At 40.7% G+C, this 19,904-nt stretch overlaps 1 protein-coding gene across 3 annotated transcripts in view; it reads left to right on the forward strand.

Annotated features, from left to right (window-relative positions):
• Nucleotides 1–2,802: 2,802 nt before the first annotated feature.
• The window catches only part of KIAA0319 (KIAA0319 ortholog), a 57,263-nt gene continuing 40,161 nt past the window's right edge, over nucleotides 2,803–19,904 (forward strand). For 2 of the 3 annotated variants that reach the window (XM_021553366.3, XM_021553369.3), the window contains exons 1-4: nucleotides 2,803–3,048; nucleotides 9,417–9,512; nucleotides 11,039–11,139; nucleotides 14,277–14,441. In XM_021553366.3, coding sequence (XP_021409041.1) covers nucleotides 14,393–14,441 — 49 coding nt within the window. In that variant the 5' untranslated portion in view covers nucleotides 2,803–3,048; nucleotides 9,417–9,512; nucleotides 11,039–11,139; nucleotides 14,277–14,392. The remainder of the gene's footprint in view (nucleotides 3,049–9,416; nucleotides 9,513–11,038; nucleotides 11,140–14,276; nucleotides 14,442–19,904) is intronic. The other variant, XM_021553368.3, reaches the window with a different exon arrangement.

Here is a 19,904-nt window from a genome sequence, read left to right on the forward strand (position 1 = left end):
ACTGAGTTAATTGTCCTGGGTGATGACAGCTTCACAAGACTTTTGTCTGATCAAATGAAAGCACTTATTGTGGGAAGGGAGCTAGAGGTAGCCAGATCAACATTTACCTAGAAGACTATATTTTGAAGTTTTCATGATTTTGAGATAGCATTATAGCATGCTAAGAGTATTATTTTGGGAGGGTTAAGCCTATTAATTTATCTTGCCTATATGAAAGGCAAGAAAGGCTCAGCAAGAAAACACCTTCTTAGCCTCACCCATCTGCAGTAAACCTGCCTTCATGATCTGTTTAGCCATTTCATAGTATTTCTGGAGATTGCAGACTGACAGCAGAACAGGCACCAGGTGCTGCTGCTGGATTTCTCTAACAGGAGCTGCTTGCTCTGATTCTTTGCGTTTGCATAAGAGTAGCTGCATCTTGATCACTCAGTGGAGAAGACAATCTGGAAAGTCAAGGGCACTGGATCAGCTACCCCCACACAGGGAAGGCAAACAGGGACGGTTACTGCTTTCATCCTTTTCACCCTGTTTTAATTAACACAGTGGGAAGAACCTCCTGACAGGACATGCAGATTTGTGTCCCTAAGCTTGTGCTGTGCTAAGAAGCTTTTTGTATACCTGCACAGATCCCTCAAAAAGTGCTAACATTGAGTGAATAATCCTTCCAGCAGAGAAAACAATAAATAAAAAAAAAAAAAGTGCCACTGTATCTGGTGGTAGTCAGTAAAATTAGGATCACACAACCATATGAAGCATTGGAGGTCAATTTTCTTCTGCCACTGCGTGAGTAAATCGAGTCCCAGTGCTGGCAGGAAGGCTTCAAGGCATGAGAAACGGGGCTGCCACAAAGGAAAGATATCCAGGCTTCCTCTCTCTGCACACACATCCTCTTCCAAGTCAAGTAGACTTGGTCAACAATGGAAATAATAAGTCTTCTCTTCCTTTTGTGTTGTTATTAGAACATGTTTTAGAAATTCACATGACACTTTTTACTTTAAGTGAGCAAACTTGGTCTCTCTAAGCTGGCCAAAACAGCCAACACACAGAAATCACAAAAACTGTGGAATCAAAATTGGCACAAGAACACAGAAATTTTTTTTAAATGTCAACAGACAGCTCCTTTAGGCTCTTTCATATATATTCAAAAGCAATCCACTATTACAATTCCAAGATATCATTCCTTACTTTAGAGAGCAAGCACGTGAGTCACGACCTTCCCATAGATAAGGAAGACATAAGTAGCTTCAGGAAATATCATAACAGACCATTGTTTAATACAGTTGGTAAGGTGGGAATAAGACAAGGAGGTAAAAGCTGATGTTCTCTCAAGAGACTACATTTTTACATCTTTAAAATGCTTTTTTTTTTTTTTTTTTATCATCCTGTAGTATCTGCAAAACACTGTTTACCCCAAGTAAAGCACTGGTAATTAATTAAAGACAGAGCAGAACTTGGCAATTCAGTAGCATCACTAAGAGGTGGAACAGAGGATCTGGGACCTTGCTAAGCTGGTGCAAAACAGCATGAAACCTTTGCAAGTCTGAAATTCACTGTCTTTTTTTTTTTTTTTTTTTTTTTATTTCACTTAAAAATGAAATTACTTGTTCTAAAATGTTGCTGAGGTGGATACACTTAAATCACTTCTCTATGTCACATGGACTTTGGTGTTAAGTAGAAAAATGCCTCTTTCCAAATCAAATGGGTCTATTATTTTGGAGTGGAGCTGTAAAAATCAAAGAAGCAATCAAACCATTTCTGCATGCTCTGACTGCAAACAGAAAATGGCAGTGTGGCAAGAATAAAGCAAAATCAAAGACAGAGAAAAGCTGAATATCTTGTTGAAAAGCTGTTCTGAATAAGCTTGTAGAGGCTTCCAACAGAGATATTTGCCATTAGGATGTGGGACTTTGCCACATGAGCAGCACTGGCTCCCCAGCCAATGTTTATCAGAAAACTGAAAGGTGAGGATCAGAAGGAAGGTAGAACGGGGATGTGTGAGCTGGGGAGCACGCCCCAGTGCAGCTCATGCCTGACAGGTGCTGTCCTCCTGCTGCAGTCACCGTGAGAAATCCCTACCAGCAAATCCTACCAAAACACTGCACGTGGAAACAGAGCAGCGAAAAGCGCCGCGGGTGGCAAAAGTAGGGAGCCCTGCAGGCAGGGATTGTGTGCGGGCTCCCACCTTAGCAGACCAACAGCAGTACTGTGGTCGCCTTTCGGACCCCCGGCACCCACAGCGCCGTGAGCCAGGGGCGCGGCTGCCTTCCCCTACAGCTTGTTGGTTCAACACCTTTGCTTTAGGTCTTCGCACCTGGGAGACCTCTCGCGGCTCTAGCTCCAGGTCGCATCCATGGAACAGTAGAAGCCCTGTCGGTGCAAGACCGTAGAAGGTGCCACGGTTCCACACGGTCCCGCCGGGCGGGGAGGACAGCAGCGGGAGCGAGTCCTCCCGCTCGCCCCTTCCTCAAGACGGAGACGGGCACCTCCTCCCCTTGCAACCGGCAGGAACCCCCCGCTCGCCCTCCCTCTTGGGATGGAGCTGGACCGACGGCACCTCCCCGCCTCCCCGCCCTGCCGTGCCGTGCCGTGCCGTGCCGTGCCCGGGGCTGCCCGCGGGCGCGGCCCGCTCCCGCAGCGCGGGCGGCGCTCCCGGCGGGGCCGTGGGCAGCGATCCTGCGCGGAAGGCGGCGGCCGCCCCTCGGCAGCGGCGTGGAGGGACGGCGCCTGCTCCTGAGTCAGCAGCGGCCAGGAGGCGGTGGCCGCACCTCCCGCCCTGCCCGGCCCTGCCCGGCCCGGCCCGGCCCGGCCCCCGGCACACAGCGCCCGCGGGAGGCAGCGAGGAGGGCGGCGGGGCCGCGCCGGCTCCTGCCCTCCGCTAGGTAGGGTCGCCAGGAGGTGGGAGCGCCGCCGCGGCCTGGGCGAGGCTGGGGAAGGAGCTGTGGCACGGCTGGGAACGCCGGGCTGGAAGGCTGCGGGACAGCGATGAGCCACCCGGTCTTCCAGGCAGTTCTCCTTCACTCCTTGACTCCCGCGTCTGCTTGAAGCCAAGTGTGTATCCTGTGCGACCTGTTAGGCCGGGAGCGTGGGGAGATACAGCAGCGGGCTGCTCTGGGGAAACGTGTGGGGGGGGGCAGATAGATGTATTTATTTATGTACGTGTAGAAAAATAAGTATTTATGTATGAAGGATCAGTTTTGATAGGGTATTTCTTAGGTGTTCCTGTGCTGTGTCTGATTCGAGATGAGAAATCGTAGCTTTATGTTGTTCTCTCTGTGTATGTATTTATTGATATTTATGTATCCAAGGATTGTAAGAATATTACTCTCGCCAAGCTGCCCTCCAGTCTTCTGTCGAAGTGTGTTTTTGTTACAGCCCTGCAATGTATTTATGTGCCTGCTGAGAATGGTGCTAATGTGTAGTATGTTAGATTGCATTCTGAGCAGTAGAACAGAGCTTACACAGGAGAAAGCACTATATGTGATTTTTGTATCAATGCAATTTTGGGTGTTATCTCCATTATGGTTGCTATACAGAAACATTTCCATCCTTCTCCTGACCCCCTTCAGGTGCCTATTGCAGAACAGCCAGATAGCTGAGGGAACAAAATGAAATGCAAACTGGTTTGCCCTCTCTTCCTCCTTTTTCTGTTTATACTGTAGGAACACCTTCATGTTCCTCACACTGATTGCATGACAAGATAGTGGAGTTGATATATTAAACTCTTTGGGTTCTTTATTTGTTTTTGCCTTTGCAATGTCTTGTAGTTGGAGACTGATCCTCAGCCACACAATTTTGAGAGATGTTTGTTTCATGTATCATTTAAGTGTCATGTAAGTATCCTTGTGTTTGACAAGATTTGACTGTTGCAGTTTACGTTTCACAGACATTGCACTGAGCCAAATCTGAATCTCTAAAAACCTAGTATAATACAGAGTTAATAGGTCTATACTCATTTTGGTAGCTTAGATGATGGGAGGTCAGCTGCTCAGCATGTTGTGGGTCTGAGTGGTGCAGGTAAAATGAGAGTGGTGTGTACAAGCTTCTTGGGCTGATGCTTTTTCCTAAGCACAAGGCAGTGGAGAATGCAGTATAGTCTGTATTTTACATTATTTAAGAAAAGTGGAATCATGGTCATGGTGGTCTGTGGAGGATGCTGTGTGCAGGGGTTGCTTGCCCAGTTTAGTCTTTTCCCCACCATTTCCTTTGGGGAATGCTGTGGTAGAGGGCTGGACGAGTGCTTCTGTAACACTTCTGAAAACTTCAGGTTCCACAGAGAACATATGTAACTATTAATCTGCTTCATCTTCACTAGCTGTGTATCAGTGAGCTGTAATTCTGTCGATTTTAACAAACTGCATGAAGTGACAAAGTTTTGGTGACCTGGAGATGCTATAGTTTGGTTTTAGCTTTGCATAGAGCTGACCTCTCACCTCTTTGGTTTTGGATGCTGTCTGAGCAGGCTGCTAATTTCAGCACGGAAATGGAGGCGTTACCATGGACAAGTTTCTGAACCTGCTAGTGAAATTTCCATCAGAAATGCTTTAAAAACAGTTTATTTTCTCTCCTACCCATGTGTAAAGGCACAATATCTATTTCAGGTGGAGTCTTTCTGACTCTTTCCAGCTGTACCTTCTGTAATGCTGGAGAAGGCTTTCTGTGGGCTTCCACACATACCGGTGGTACAGATTTGCGTACAGATCTTTAATGTAAGGAAGTGTGTGGGAAAGGCTTATGTATGGTAGTTTTGATACATTAGTATGCTAGGTACTAAATGTATATCCTTAATGGAAAACCAGTGGTTAAAGGTAGAGCTGTGAACAAGTCCTGCATATCTAGCAGTCTCCAATTTCCGGACAGTGGAGAAGGCAAAAACCATTGTAATGGATATTGTACCCATAGGGAGAAATCCTTTCTACTGTCAGGCAGTTAGCTTTCAATTTCTGTCACAAGGTATCTTTCTGTACAAATTTATAATCTAATTTAACAGCAGATATAGTTGCTTTTCCAGTTAAGCATCTAATCTCTTCCTGAGTGATGCCAGGGTATGACCACTGAGTATTTTTCAGGATGATGTGACTTTGTACTGAGCAGATTGGAATTGAGTCAGTCCAGTTGGAGATAATATGAATGTGGTTAGGCTAGTGCCAGTTTTCAGCTAGTTAATTTTGATGAAGAGGCAGTTCAAAGGTAGTTTTCTGTCCTGATGCATTTTCTTTGATAAATCTGTCCTCTCTACCGTTTGTTGATTGTTTTGCGTGTTGCAAGAAGGTTCCCTAGTAAAATACAGATGGATTTTAGAGAAGTAAAATGTACTCACTTATCTGAGATTGTGCTCCAGAAGTTTGCATCTTAGGGGAGTCTGTGTTTGCGCATGTGCTTTAGCCATTTATTACAGGCAAATAATTTCCTGAACAGCAAAGTTAATTAAAATTTCTGTAAAGTTGTGTCTTGAGGTCAAAACCTGTTTTTTTCAATGTCTTTTCCCTGTACCTCTGCATTTTTTTGCCATGCTCTTTCTACAGACTGGACTGATTTCACAACACATGAGCTACCATCTTCATTATAGAATCTGGACGGCACATTTTGGAAGGTTTGAGCCTAAAGATGTTCAAATTTCAGTTTTGCCTTCTCTGGCCTAGCTTATTTTACAAAAGTCACGAGAACCTTCTGGCAATCAGTTTTTCTCTGGTTTAAATCAATGAATGGCTTAAAGGGTACATAAGTGAAAAAATCTTTCAGGCAAGATTTTTCTCTACAGGAAAACAGACTAACAATGAGCATGAAAACTTGCCACTGTCATGTGGGTCAAAAGACTTCCCCATGTCTAGAAATGGATTTGCCACATCCAACTGCTCTAAAGATTTCTTCTTGAAGGTGATAAAATAGCAAGACAAATGGAGAGAATGTTGCTTCATCTGGAAGATTTAGGCTTTTCTGGCTATCTGCTGTTGTACATGCCCCTTACGCAAGCTTTTTTTTCCTGCAGTGTGTGTTGTTGTATCTCAGGCAGTCACTGGGTGTTCAATACTCTAATCTCAGAAATGGTCAATTAACTTAGTTGAAATTAATACTTCTATGTCTTGATCCAGTCTCTGCCAATTAATCTGTGAAGAGCTTTGAATGCTTTCATAAATTAGATGCACCTCTAAGTCTTATTTTATCACACGATTGCATGATACAAAAAACATTACCTAATATCTTAGTGCATCCATTTGACTTCAAGTCAGACTTATTTCTTCTAGTATGTGGTGCTTTGTTCATTAAGTCAGAAAGCTTGCATCTCCTGTAAGGGAAGTGAGTTCAGAGAACTTCTACAGTAAAACTTAAATTTTAATGTAGTAGTTTTGCACTGTCTTTCTCCATAGTGTTTGCATTGTGAGGGCTGTTAGTGTCATTAAGTGCAGCAAATTGTGCTGGACAATAATGTTTTTGCAACTCTTTCTGTAGCTTGTGTTGCTTTGGTTGAGGTTACAAACTTGGGGTTTTTTTTTGAGACAACCTCATGTTTTATGTGACAGCTGTCCTCTACATTTCAAAGATAGAATGTGCCTGCAATTTCCTTTGAAGTATGATCATCTCTATATTCAGCACTTCTGAGATCAGTGTCTGGGGTTCCTGCATAGTACGTTTGAAAATTTGGTCTCCAGTCTGCAAATACTAGCTTTGATACTTAAGTAGAGATCACGTTACATGAAAAGTCTTTTTTTTTCCCCCTTTTTTAAAGTATTAGATACTAAATAGCAGTAGTAACAATTGCAACAGTTCAAGTTATCATAAAAGAGATCTCTAAATCCTAGCACTGACTTAAATGTGGTCATGACTTTGTCCCATGAAGATTTTCTTTTAAAAAAAAAGGGCAGTATTTAAAGTCTTGACCAATGTGTGTAAACTATGAATCTTGTAGGTTTAAATTGTGGAATTTTCTCTTTGTTAGAGAGAGATTTTTTTTTTTTTTTCCTACTGAAGATTGAAATTTTTTCAATAATTACTGTAGTTCAGAAAATGGCACTTTAAGAAAATTTTTCAAAATCCTAAGAACTGCAATTCAGCAGTGGTGTTTTGAATCAATTAATTTTTCCTTTTAGTTTGAGGATGTAGAATATAAGTGGAAAAAATTGCTTTTAGTTGCAGCTCAGTGCTATAGCAAAGCTTTTCGTAGTTTTAGTACAGTAATTTTTAACCTTGAGCAAGTGCAAAATAAATACATTCTTGTGTTCTTTGCAGTTATGTGATCCAGATTAGACTATCTATGTGAGAATCTTTCTTCCACCTCTCCTTTTAATTTCCTCAAGTGTCTCCAGAAGCATCAATCTGCACTTGCATATTATTCTTGTGCTGCACAGGGATGCCTCAGTACCTAGCCGGAACCTGCTGTGCCATGCAGGTGTGTAATTGCTTGTGCTAGAATGGCACTTGAAGGAACCAAGCAGTTGACAGACCACACAACTTTGTCACACAGGCCTTCAGTCAGGAGTAGCAAATTTGGGTTCTGCAAACTGAAGAAGATTTCTACCAACTTCTCTGCAGTTATACATATCTTTTTTGGAGGCAGTTAGCTTTTTTCCATACAAAGCTCAAAACTGGTGTTATGTACACCCATTGGATAGTTTTCTTCTGTCACCTGTTTTCTTGTTGGAAAAAAGTGGTTAAATACTAGAAGATAGATAGACAGACAGGTTGATTCTGAACTACCCTTTGTGGCAGACTAAGGCTAGATGAAAATTCAGAGGATTATGCAAGGTTGCTTTGTCTTGCTTCTGCTGTGGAAGGCACAAGATACCATCTTGTTCTTTCAAGATCTCACATCATTTTCATTGTGAAGTACGTATTTGAAGATTGCCTCACTTATTAGTTCTCTCTCTCCTCTATGTCCTTGTGAAAGCGGAAAACAAATGGAAACAGTGTAATGGCTTAGAGGAGCTGTCCAACAGTTTGACTGCCTTCTGAAGAGAGGTATTTTGATGTTTCTGGCCTGTTGTGGGGAGAGAAAGGCTCTCAGGTGTCTAGTGATCTCACTCTGTGCTACTAATTTTCCTAAGGGTTAGTTTTTGATTAGCCTTCCCTTCTTCCTGGGCTGTCTGACCTCAGGGCTATGCAAATGTTTGTATTGAAAATTAAGTAGTAACAATTGTGAAACATGTCAATCCTGACACTAATTATTGTGGTTTTATACTTTGGCAGAGTAATTCCACCATTCATTGGTGGCTTCAAAATCTTTCCTTCTTGTCAATAGTTCTGGACCCCATATACCCCTGCTAACTCTCTCAGCTTTAGGATTTCCATTATTGTTTGCGCTCTCCACCACAGTTGTAATGAAGGCTGCTGAAATCTTGTAGAATAAAATTGCTCTTTCTGTGCAGCACTGCACTTTTCTCTTTCTCTGTCTGTTTGGTGTCACTTAGCAGTTGACACCTGTGGTTACCAGTGGAGCTAGTGGAGCATGTATCCAATCCCCAGTTTAACATGGCAGAATATGTTCAGCTATTCAGTTTGTTGTTTTATCACCATTAACTTGCTGTTTGTGCCCTGGACCTGACTAAGGAAATTGATACAGAGTTGGGATGTAATACCAATCTAATGTCAGCCTTCACTAAGACCTGCAGGAGACCCTCTTAATAGAGCAGAGAGACATTTGCAATTATAGCTATATCCTGCAGCTGCAATAACATTCCATCAGAAGTCATGGTTTTGTTTTCAAGTATAGGTACCTATTGTTAGCAAATTGTGTGAGAGGAAGGTGACATTGCACAGGTCATAAGTGCTGATGACTCTTTAATATCTTCCACATCTGCTGAAGGGCTTGAAAATAATCTCCTTTATTTAGATGCGTAACTTGTGGTGGCTTTGATGATGTGTGTTCATACAGCATGTGTTGTTCTTAGAAGTCCTAGTGTCTGCACGTGTCCTGAGCTTTTCTCTCTGTTACTAGGGACAAATGCTACTGGCATGAAGTTTAATTTTCTTTCTTTCTGCAGTAGTTATGCAATGTTAATGCTCAGCTATTAAGTAACTATCTCAGGTACTAATGTAGATATCATAACTGATAAAATAACTAATTTGAATTCTTCATGAGAGGTGGGTTTCCTGAAGGATTGTCTAGTATTACATTTAATAGAAATGCTGACAAAGCCCACTTTATAAAGGAAATGCTGTCAATTCAAAATCGGAGTTTTGCTTTAGTGTGGGTTGAGGTTTAGATGCTGTTTCAGTATTTCTTTTGCTGTGTTCCCTAGCTGTGCTAATGACCAGAAGGGCAAGGAGGCAAGGACCTCCTGCCTACCTTTTCACTGATGTCAGTGTGGCTGGGCCCAGTGTTCAGGGCCCTCATTCTCTTGGAGGTTCCTGCTGCCAGGCAGTGTTCTCTGACTGCCTTCATTACACCATTTGTCTGTGTCTCTGATTTTGTTGTCATGCAGGGATTCTGCTATACCTTCTGTGGAGCACCAGCATACTACCTTATGCTCTATTTGCAGTTCTGCAGCTGCAGGATTTGAATGTATTCCCAGATGCAGGTAATTCAGTCTGTACACGTTCTTACTGCTAATGTCCTGGTGTAGGAAGTGGCAATATAGTTCTGCTTGGCTGACCCCTTTCTCTCTCTATGGGAGAAAATTACTTGAGTCTGCATTAAAGCTAAGGTGAACCAAAATGCAGAGTGAGATTTGGTGTGGAGGAGAAGAGGAATATGGAGGTAATTCCTTTCATTGGATATCTGTTGTAGTTCATGTGTTATGTGGTCCTCAACAGCAACTTCATATGTTTAAAAGGTCATGAAGTCAAATTGTTTGTGTAGAGGGTTCAGTTCAGACTTCTCCCTTATGCTGTTGCCTAGATCACTGCCAAAAGCTGCTAGCTGGAACAGAAAAATACTTTTCAGAGTAAGGCAATATATGTATAATACATACCTGTTTCGATCATACCTGCTGCTCAAGGTTGCCATCCCTCTTCTAGTTAAGAGTGCAAGTCAGACTTGAACTTTTAAGAGCCAAGGAATGCCAAAGTAATTACCAGCAATGCTGTCTGCTTGTGTTACAAAAATAAAAGGCGTTGTGTTATATGTGAAGGAGAGAGATTCAGCTAGCAAATTAATTTTGTGGCCTTAGTTATTATTAACTGCTGGGATCTCAGAACTGGCCACCTTAAATTTTAATGTGTTTTGTGTTTGTGTGATGAAACTTGCACTTGTGTGGAACAGAAAAATACCATGGGGAAGATAAGAGGAGCATGACATGCACACACTGCAGCACTGTTTGCTGTTTTAACAGTTTAAGAAGGCGCGCAGTGTCAGCTTTGTTCTCATCTGTGGGTCATAAGCTGTGCGCTGAATTGTGACTGGGTGTGCTTTGTGTCTGAGCTTGATCCTAATATCATGAAGCACAAGCTAGTGTTGCAATGAATGCAAGTTCTTTTATTATGTGGAAATTAAACATCAATAGATGTGGAGCCACAAAGGAGCATTGGAGGACACAGTGCTGCTTTTGTGCATTCACTGTATCCCCACATGATGTGTCCCATCAGGATTCAATGTAGATTCTACATGTGGTCCAAAGTCTAGCATTTTGCAGCTTTGTTAAATCGTGTTTACTTAATATAAATTAAAAAAAAAAACCACCCCAAAACCAAAAAAACATAACTAAAAAAAAATCACAAACAACAACAACATAAACCAAACCAAACAAAAACCCAAACAAACAAACAACCCCCACAACAAAACAAACAACCAAATCCACAACCATCTGCTTCAAGGAACTTTTGCTTCTGAACCCGGAACAAGTAACATTGAAAAAGTCTGGATCATTTGCACCATCTCTCAGTGTTTTCCTTAGTGTTGCTAAAAGTTATCATGTGGACTCCTCAGGAAACTGTTCTGTAGTAAAAAGAAGCTGCTGCTTGTCTTTTTTTAGTGACAGTGAGATTGTAAAGTTGGCCTTGCAGAGAAAAAGGCCCATAAAATAATTAAAATATTTTTCCATCTCTGGTTGTGGTTAATTTTTACCTCGTGATATTCTGATACCAACCCTGATGCATTTTTCCTTAGGCTAAACAACTAAAAGTCTCTCTTAGGCATCTGGTCTGTTTCTGGGAGTGGATGAAGGTTACAGCAAATGCACAATATCTCAGAAACCTTGATCTGCAATAGTAAGTTCTTCTGCAAATCGTGGGGTTTTTTGTGGCTAAAACTTTTCCAAGTCTAGGAGGATTTCCATAGAAACAAGAAGGGTGTATGAAGAATTGTGATTTTACCATAATAATCTCTTCTATCCCTCAAGGATTAAGTATTTGGGATTAAGTATTTGGATTAAGTATTTGTGCTAATAATATGGGAATATTTAGTAGGAACATAGTATACTTCTGCTACTCTGGTTTTTTCTCAAAACCCACAGGAACATTTCAAAAACCATTGAAAGATGAAGCCTGTAAAAATTGTATGCTCTGTACATCTCTCTGGTTTAGTTTGAATGTCTGAAATAAAGCACCAAATAAAAATTATCACTTTGAGTAACATATTAGAATAAATGTGCATGGGCAAGTGTATGCTTCTGGATTCAGCTTAAGGAAAGGCTTAAAAAGCCATCTTTTTTCAGCTGGAGATCCCTGTCTGCATAACTGAGATCTGGATAAATGGACTTTCTCATGGTGAGGGTGACTATATACTGTCAGATTGTCCAGGAAGGTTGCGGAGTCTCCATCCTTGGAGATACTGAATATGTCTGGACATGGTCCTTGGGAGCCAGCTCCAGGCTGCTCCATTTGAGCTGAGGGGTAGACAAGGTGACTTAGAGAACTCCCTTCCAACCTCAACCATTCTGTGGATGGGTTGTGTTAATCTCCCTAGTCCATTTCAGTGTGAAAGTAAACAATTCCATTTGCTTCACCTTTACCCTGAAATCAAAAGACAGGGCTCCATGTTGTGGGACCTTCAGGACTGATACTTTCCCTCTTGTGCAAAAGTGCTTATTTCTTTTTAGTTGCCAATGATTCTGTACCCTGACACTTCTCAGTGGCTATTTCAGTGGCTGCATAAGTGGGGCATTTAGAATTACTTGGCTTAAAGAAAATAAGAACTTTTGGTTTTTTGTCTGCTACAAAACTGAATAAGATTATAGTTGATGGAAGGACAGAAGAGCAATTACGTAATGCAAGAAAGCAAAAAATGGCCCTGTTGCTGAAAATTTTGTATCATAGAAGTAGTACCTGGAAGCATCCAGATGACCTTTTGCTCTTTCTCAGGTCAAGCCTTACTAAATTTGCAGCAGAGGAGCACAGCTCCTCTGACAGGAATTGCTTCCTGAGAGAACATCTACCTACATATATTAAAATAGCATCACCTTAGAAGTAATATAATGATGTGTGTGTGGTTTTTTGTTGGGGTGTTTTGGTTTTTTTATGTTTGGAGATAATTTTTCTAATTGTGCACCATAGGAGCAGATTGGGAGACCAGCTTACTCTTCACTAAGGCAGCTGCCTTAGGAAGGAGATTTCCATTTATGTTGGATAGAACAAAGGTCACAGAAGTCAAGTATCAGGCTTTTGGAAAGTTAGTAATAGTCTCTCCTAGTTTTACAGGAGCTTTCCCAAAGCCTTTATCGTTTTGTACTTGTAACAGTCCTTGCTCTAGTCATGTTCTATAGTAATTTTGTTTGTATTTTGAGCAAAGTTAGTGCTTGTACTATAGACTTGACTAGAAATTGTCAGAGTCCAGTATTCTTTGACCAGGGTCATTTAGATATTCCATGTGTAGAGCATGCAATGTCTAATATCTGTTTTAATTATTTGGAGATACTTACTGTGACATGGGATTTCTGATTTAGTGAAGCAATATTAAGTATGCTGAAATAACAATAAAATATCCATTATACTTGGCAAAATGTAGCAGTGGCAATATACAGTTCTATCTCAATAATATCAATATGATTCCCATCGCTGGTTTCTATAATCCCAGCATCACAACATTTAGCATCCTCTGCCACTAGAATGGAATATATGGGTTGAAGCTAGCTCAGGCCCATTGCTGTCTTCTAAATGTTTTTGTTAGTTGTTTAGTTTTTATACTCTGTATTGAGTTAAGCCACATCTTTACTTCACTTGTGCTGGTCTGGCTTCCTAAGGGAGGCAGCCGCACTCTTTAATGAACTAACTGGGGGAAATATTTACTCCACCAGTTGATCCACTCAGCTGTTGATAGAACTCCTAACATCTAAAATAAATATCTAGCCCGTTTCATGTTGAGATAAATACATGTCTTGCTTTGGAAAAGCTGTGGTCAGTCACAGAAGTGCAAGTTGCAGATCAGGGTCCAGTTCTGTGTGTGATTTAGAAACATGCCATCTATAAAGGATCCCTTTTTGGGGAGCAAAAGTCCAACTGCTGAGCTGCTAGGGTTTCTACTTAAGCTCAGTCAGCCCTGGCTAGTCTAAGTAACTTTTCCTTTTGCAAGGGAAAAAGCCTAGACCATTTTTCATCATATAAAATTTTATGTGGCAAGGAACCTGCCAAGAGCAGCCAGTTAGCAGCATTTCTATCATATGTAGATACAGGCAGCTGAAATATGGAAGTCACATAATGAATGTGTGATACTCTGCCTTGAGAAGGGCTGTTCACTGAAAGAAACACTATCTGTGTTTTAATTTACAGAAGTGTTGCTTGGTCAAGCATGCATTTAGGATCCTTTATGTGGGGGGAGTCTGGCTAAGCTAGTTTTTTCCTTGCATGAGTCTTGCATGAGTAATGTTGCTTTGAACTATTTATTCCTTACATCTATTTGTTGCTTAGGATAGCTTACTTGGAGAATTTAGTGTCCTGACAAGGAATGTCTCCCTCAAAATTCTGGAGTAGTGTCTGCTTGCATTGCCTTGATAGCTGGAAAGAATAGCTTGAGCACTGCATCAAAAGCTGATTTAGCACTGCATGATTTTAGCATTAATGCTAAATCTGAGAGAATGCTGTCTGTGATTCCTCAGTTAAAAGTACTTGCTAGTTTAAAGTCATAGCTAAACCAGGGTCTGGATAACTGCAGACTCTGCATATTTGTGGGGTTTGAGATACTGGAGGTCAAGAGTGCAACTGTTTCTGGGATGTTTCTGTATTTCTAGAGAAAGAGATTTCCAGGTGGGTAATTTGTTCTGTATTGTCAGTGTGCCTGATCTACTATGTCATCCATGCAGAAGTCAGGAAGTAATGAAAAAACCTGCATGTCACCTGTCTATTGTCTTTAACTGTGATGTTCTAATTAATGCTCACATCTGACCTATTTTTTCCTGTGCTGTCTGTTTCAGTGCTTGATGGCCACAGCAGGGCACTAAACAATATCAGAAAAAAGCCTCAGCATTAAGACCTATAATTTCCACACGACTGGCTGGAAAACCAGTCGTCGCTGCCTTCCTGGTTCAGCATGGCATTTGGACCTGGTGTTCTTTGCCTGTTCCTATGGACAATAACAGGTAGGAGTACTCCTGTGTCTGACTCATCCAGACAGAACAAGTGAATTAAAGCTCCTTGAGTATGTATACAGCTGTGAAATAAATATGAATAAGGTGAAAGCTGGGAAATCCTGTGACGACTTAGTGTAAAAAGCTTTGGTAAGTTACAGCTTCATAAGCTGCAGTGGAGGAAGGCAGTTGTGAGTAGATGTTTGAAGCCAATTTCAGCACGCTGTTTTGGGGTAGATGCATGAGTCAACAGTGGCTGGTGGGAGAGTTCAAAGTTTTCCCTCCTTTTCACTTGCAAGAGAACAATTGAAGAATAATGTGTTGCTTGCATTGCATTGCTACATTTTTGTTCTGAATTATCATAAGGTGGTTTATATATGTGTAGTGTGAGTGCACTGGTTCACATCTCTCACCTTGTCATGCTCTCTACAAACACATCTATCCTTAAAAAAACGCAGGAAAAGTCTTGCAAGTTTCTGCTTCAGCCACAGAAATAGGTAATTTATTTCCCTAACCAGAAAGATGAAGAGTGATAATTAATACTACCTCTCTCAGAGAGAGACTTAATCTGGTGCAGATAGTTTTTATATGGTAACTGGATAAAAATATACTAAGAAGTGAGGTTTATTTCCTTTAAAAAATATTTTTTGAGTTCTATCTCTGCTGGTAGTAGTAGTATCTTTATTAGCAGAAATTGAGAAAATAATGCACCACTGTCTGACTCTCACTTCTTGTAGTATAAACAGAATGGGCTGTTTCATGAAGGAGAGACTTGCTTAATGCGCTGAAGCTTAAATTGACTGCTGAATCTGGAAAACTTGAATGAAAGGGAATGCATATTAGCCTACAGGTGAGGGAGATAGTCATTAACTATGTGTGAGCTTGTAGGTGATGTTCAAGCTAGTCATCAAGATCACCGTGAGGATCTCATAGTGCCAAGCTTTTTGAAGAGAACATGGAGCTGAGTGTTTTGTTGCTGTAGTGAAGCAGTGTGACTTTTGTAAATAAAATCCTCTTCTATGAGATACTGAGTACTTGCAGTAGGGTCTATGCTATCATCTTAAAAAAAAAAACAAATCCACAGCAGCTTCAGCAAAAGACAGTAATGTGGAGTAAATAGTGAAATTTGCCTGTAGAGAATGGCACCGTTTCATGCTTTTGATAGTACTGTTAATTGTTAGCAGATTAGAACATCTTCCACATGCATATAGGAAGTTATCTGGTTTTAGTTGCAAATTTGCTATGCTCTCTTAGTTTTTCTGGGAACAAGACCATTGCTCTCAAAATCCTGGCTGTATGTCAAGCCTCTACCTGTATCTCAACTACCAGTTCACAGTGTTTAGAGAATAATATAATCTAATAGTTTAAATTATTTTCTAAAAATGTTGGTGTTTATTTCCATCTCAGTAATATGCATTATTTTAACACAATTAATAATAATTTAATTAAAATAATAACAATTTAATTTAAAATAATAAGAATTTTATTAAACTGGGAGGTTCCTGCTAATTTCCAGGATGCATTTGCTACAATGTATCAGTAAATATCTCTTCTAAGTCAAAAGGACTTCTTTTCAGTGCAGGCTTTAAGGTGAATTGACTGAGACTCAGGAATTTGCTAGATGTTCATTCTGCAGGTTTTTTATTCACATGAGCTTGTGCTTTTAAAGGCTACTTTTTCTTAAAAAAAAAACAAGTTATCCCAGCACTTGTTTTAATTTAAGATAATGAGAAAATTCATTTGATATAGGAAAGAAAGACTTGATTCTCCATCACTGAGAGAAGACAGAAACAACATCACTGATGAACAATGTTGGAAGGATATTGAAAAATATGTTCTGGTTCATTAAAAGAAATTGAGATGGGCTACTCTGTCCTTTTTAGGTGATGTTTATTTAGTTTTATTTCATGCATGACAGTTTTTGACTAATAGTGTTTTACTGCTTTTAATGAATGTGTGGGTTGACCTTTGCTGGCTGCCAGGCTCACAGCAAGTCACTCTGTCACTTCCATTTCTCAGCAAGATAGGAGAGAAAAATAAGATTAAAAATTCCATGGATTGAGTTTAAGACAGGTCATATCTCGTTCACGTACCAGTTACAGCCAAAAGCTGACAAAACTTGACTTAGTGAAGTTTATTTAATTTATTGTCAATTAAGCAGATCAGGATAATGAGAAATAAGAACTACTATAAAACACCTTGCCCTCATTTTTCTCATCTTTCTATATTCAACTTTACTCCAAATTATTCTTTCTTCTTTCCATGAGCAGCTCAGAGAGTCAGGGAATGAAGGTTGCAATTAGTTCATAATGCTTCCTCTCTGTTGTTCCTTTCTCCTCACACCCTTTCCCTACTCCAGCATGGAGTCTTTCCCATGGGCTCAGATTCTTAAAGAACTACACCACCATGGGTCCTGTTCACATGAAGGTCCTTCAGGAGCAGGCTGTTCCAGTGTGGATTCCCTGTGGGGTCACAGGCCCTGCTGGAAAATGTGTTTCTCTGTGGACTCCTCTTCATGGGCTTGCGGTTCAGGCCAGGAGCCTGCTCCAGCCTGGGTTTTTCAAAGGTTCACAATTTTCTTCAGGGCTTACCCACCTGGTTTAAGGTGGGGTCCTCTATGGGCTTCAGGGATAGGTATCTGCTTCATTGTGGAACTCCATGGACTCCAGCAGAACAATGAAGTAGTGCTTCACCATGGCTTTCACCACAGCTGCCAGGGAATCCCTGCACTGGTGCTGGAGTACCTCCTACCCCTTCTTCACTGACTTTGCTGTATACAGGATGGCTTTTCTCACATTTTCTTTACTCCTCTCTCCTGCCTGCTGCAGTTGTGCCAGACTTTTTGCCTCTTTCTAAAACCTTATCACAGAGGAGCTGCCACCGTTCCTGTTTGGCTCAACCTTGGCCAGTTGTGAGTCAGTCTTTTAACAAGTTCTGTCCTGACATGGGGCATTTTCTGGTGTCTTCTCACAGAGGCATTCTGGCAGTCCATTTACCCCTGTCCCCAACTACCAAGATGTTCCTCACAAACCTAATTGATACACATATCCACCATTGACTAAAGTTCATGCTTCTCAGGACACTTGAGCTGAGTGTAGTAATAGGTATGAGTGTGTACCATGCCTTTATCACTCAATATCTCATGCATTTTAAGTGATTGATTTCCAAAATCTCTGGATGCAGCTCCTAATTTATCCATATACACCTTCCTTAGAGTGCTTATTCATTTCACTTTTTTGAATCTATTCATTGATGAAAGCAGCATATCTTGAAATACATTTCAATTATTTTGGCTGTTAATTAATGTTTTTTTGCTAATGTATCAATTTCTTATTTCTCTATGAGAGAGAAGAGACACTGTTTTCCAGCACAGGCAAGTGAGCTTACTTTGCAACTGGGAGTTCAATATCTCGGAAACAATTAAGTCTAGCTCTCATCTTGAGCAGGAATATTCTAATTTGTCATTTGAAGCAGACCTTGCAAATTCTGCTGTTAAAATGCATTTCTGCAAATATTATGAATAGTGTTCTCATGACTGACTCTTGGTTTTGTCGTATTGTGTTGTGTTTGTGTTGTGTGCTTTGTTTTGAGATTAGCCACTCCAACAAAAATATAAGCAGTGATTGCCAGGTAATTGCAGTCACAGGTGTTGTGTCATCTAGTCTCCTGTTTTCAAGTCCATGTAGCCAGATGTAGATTATATGATCTCCCAGAATCCTTGATAGCCTTCACCAATGTTCTCTTCTTTACTCTAGCAGGTGTTCCTAAATATATTACAAGCCCTCAATTTTCAACGCATTTCACTACTACTGGTCTTGTAGAAGTTGTGCTATAACTACTACAAAATGGTGTAGTGCTTGATTACGATCTCTGGGATTACAGTGAGTTACGCCATATACCAGGTTAGTTCACATTGTCCATACCCCCATTGGAAGTAATCCGGTATCTCCTTGTGGAGGGATGCAGCAGTTGCAGCCATGCACCTACCCTTCTTTTTTCTTATTCTTTTTTTTCCCCTCTTCTTTTTAAATAGCACTTAGCTGGTTTATCAGCAACAAACAGGGATGATAATTCATGAAATGAAAACAATACTTGAAAAGGATCATCAGACCCACTGAACTAATTATGATGCCTTGACAGATTCTGGACAAAAGAAGTGTGAAGACTGCTGTAATGGCCATAAAGGCTTTGCAGATCATTATTTGTAGATATTTACTCTTGATAGCTTTTGTTATCGCATATGTATCTTTGTTTAAAGACCTGAGAGACAACCTCAGGGCAGCCTGCAGTAAAAGAGTGAAAAGACTTTAATGGTATGCAGAGATGTTAACTGCTGCTGGAGGAACCAGTGCAGTGACATTTCAGATGTTGAAATGTTCAGATGTCAGTGATACTGCTTTTCTGGTTTCAAGGACAGTACCTTCTGTAAGGCATTACCAAAGCTGATGGAATATAAGCCTTTTTCATCATTTATGATATGAAGTGTGCTTTGCAGACGTTTATAGCTCTGCTATGGAAATTATCTCTAGCTTGAAAATTGGAATTTTTTTACTTTCTTCTCTTAGATGACTGTAACTAAAAGTAAAAACTTATTTTAATTTTTCTTCCAGAAACTTATCAAAATTGTTTCAGTGTATTATAATGGTAGTAGGAAAAAACAAAACTTATTTTTTACTGATATGATGTATTTCATCTCAAAATTTACCAAATGAAGTAGAAGTTACTTGAATAGATTTTTATAAAGATCACTATGCCTAAAAACAGAATAGAGCTAGTTTGCTACTATAAGAAGTAGATGGAGCATATGGCGAGAAAACAGGGATGATCCTACTCTTACTTTAGCAAACTGCTATAGGATCCTCCATGCTCGGGTAGTTCAGAGGCTTTTAGGCTGTGAGAATAAGTGCTATACGGGCTCTCAATGTTGTGCTGCCAGCAGAAAGGTAATGGGCTATGACATTTCTTGGTGCAAGTCTGAATCTGAGCTTTTCTCTATTGTTGAACATTTCCTCTTAACACTTCTTTGTGCTGCTTCTTACAGTGTTTGCTGCTAGGGAAAGCAGAGTGCATAGTTCTTCCCTTGCAGGGCTTCCTGCTAGGGTGATGAGCTGTGATGACCTCAGTGTTAGTACACTGTCACAATTTTCTACTGACTGACTAAAGAATACTTGCTGCCAAATCTTGCAAGTGCTTATGGCTGTGTGAGCATGGGGGAGAGAAACTCTTAGGTTTCCATGTCCACTTGAGGAAAGGTCTCCAGCCAACTGCAACAGGGAAACAGCTATGTTCCCAGTGGGCTCTTCACATCAATGGACTTAGGCTCCAAGATGTGAAAGAGCAGAAGTGTGAAGCTCAAAGAAAGGTGTGGATGTTTCCTCATTAAAGGAGGGAATATCTTTAAAATGAAACTGTATTCCACACTGTGACTCTGTTAAGATTTTGTTAGGGGATGTGGGTTGGGAATTTTTTTATGGC

This window comes from Lonchura striata, chromosome 1, assembly GCF_046129695.1.
Source record: "Lonchura striata isolate bLonStr1 chromosome 1, bLonStr1.mat, whole genome shotgun sequence".
Taxonomy (NCBI): domain Eukaryota; kingdom Metazoa; phylum Chordata; class Aves; order Passeriformes; family Estrildidae; genus Lonchura; species Lonchura striata.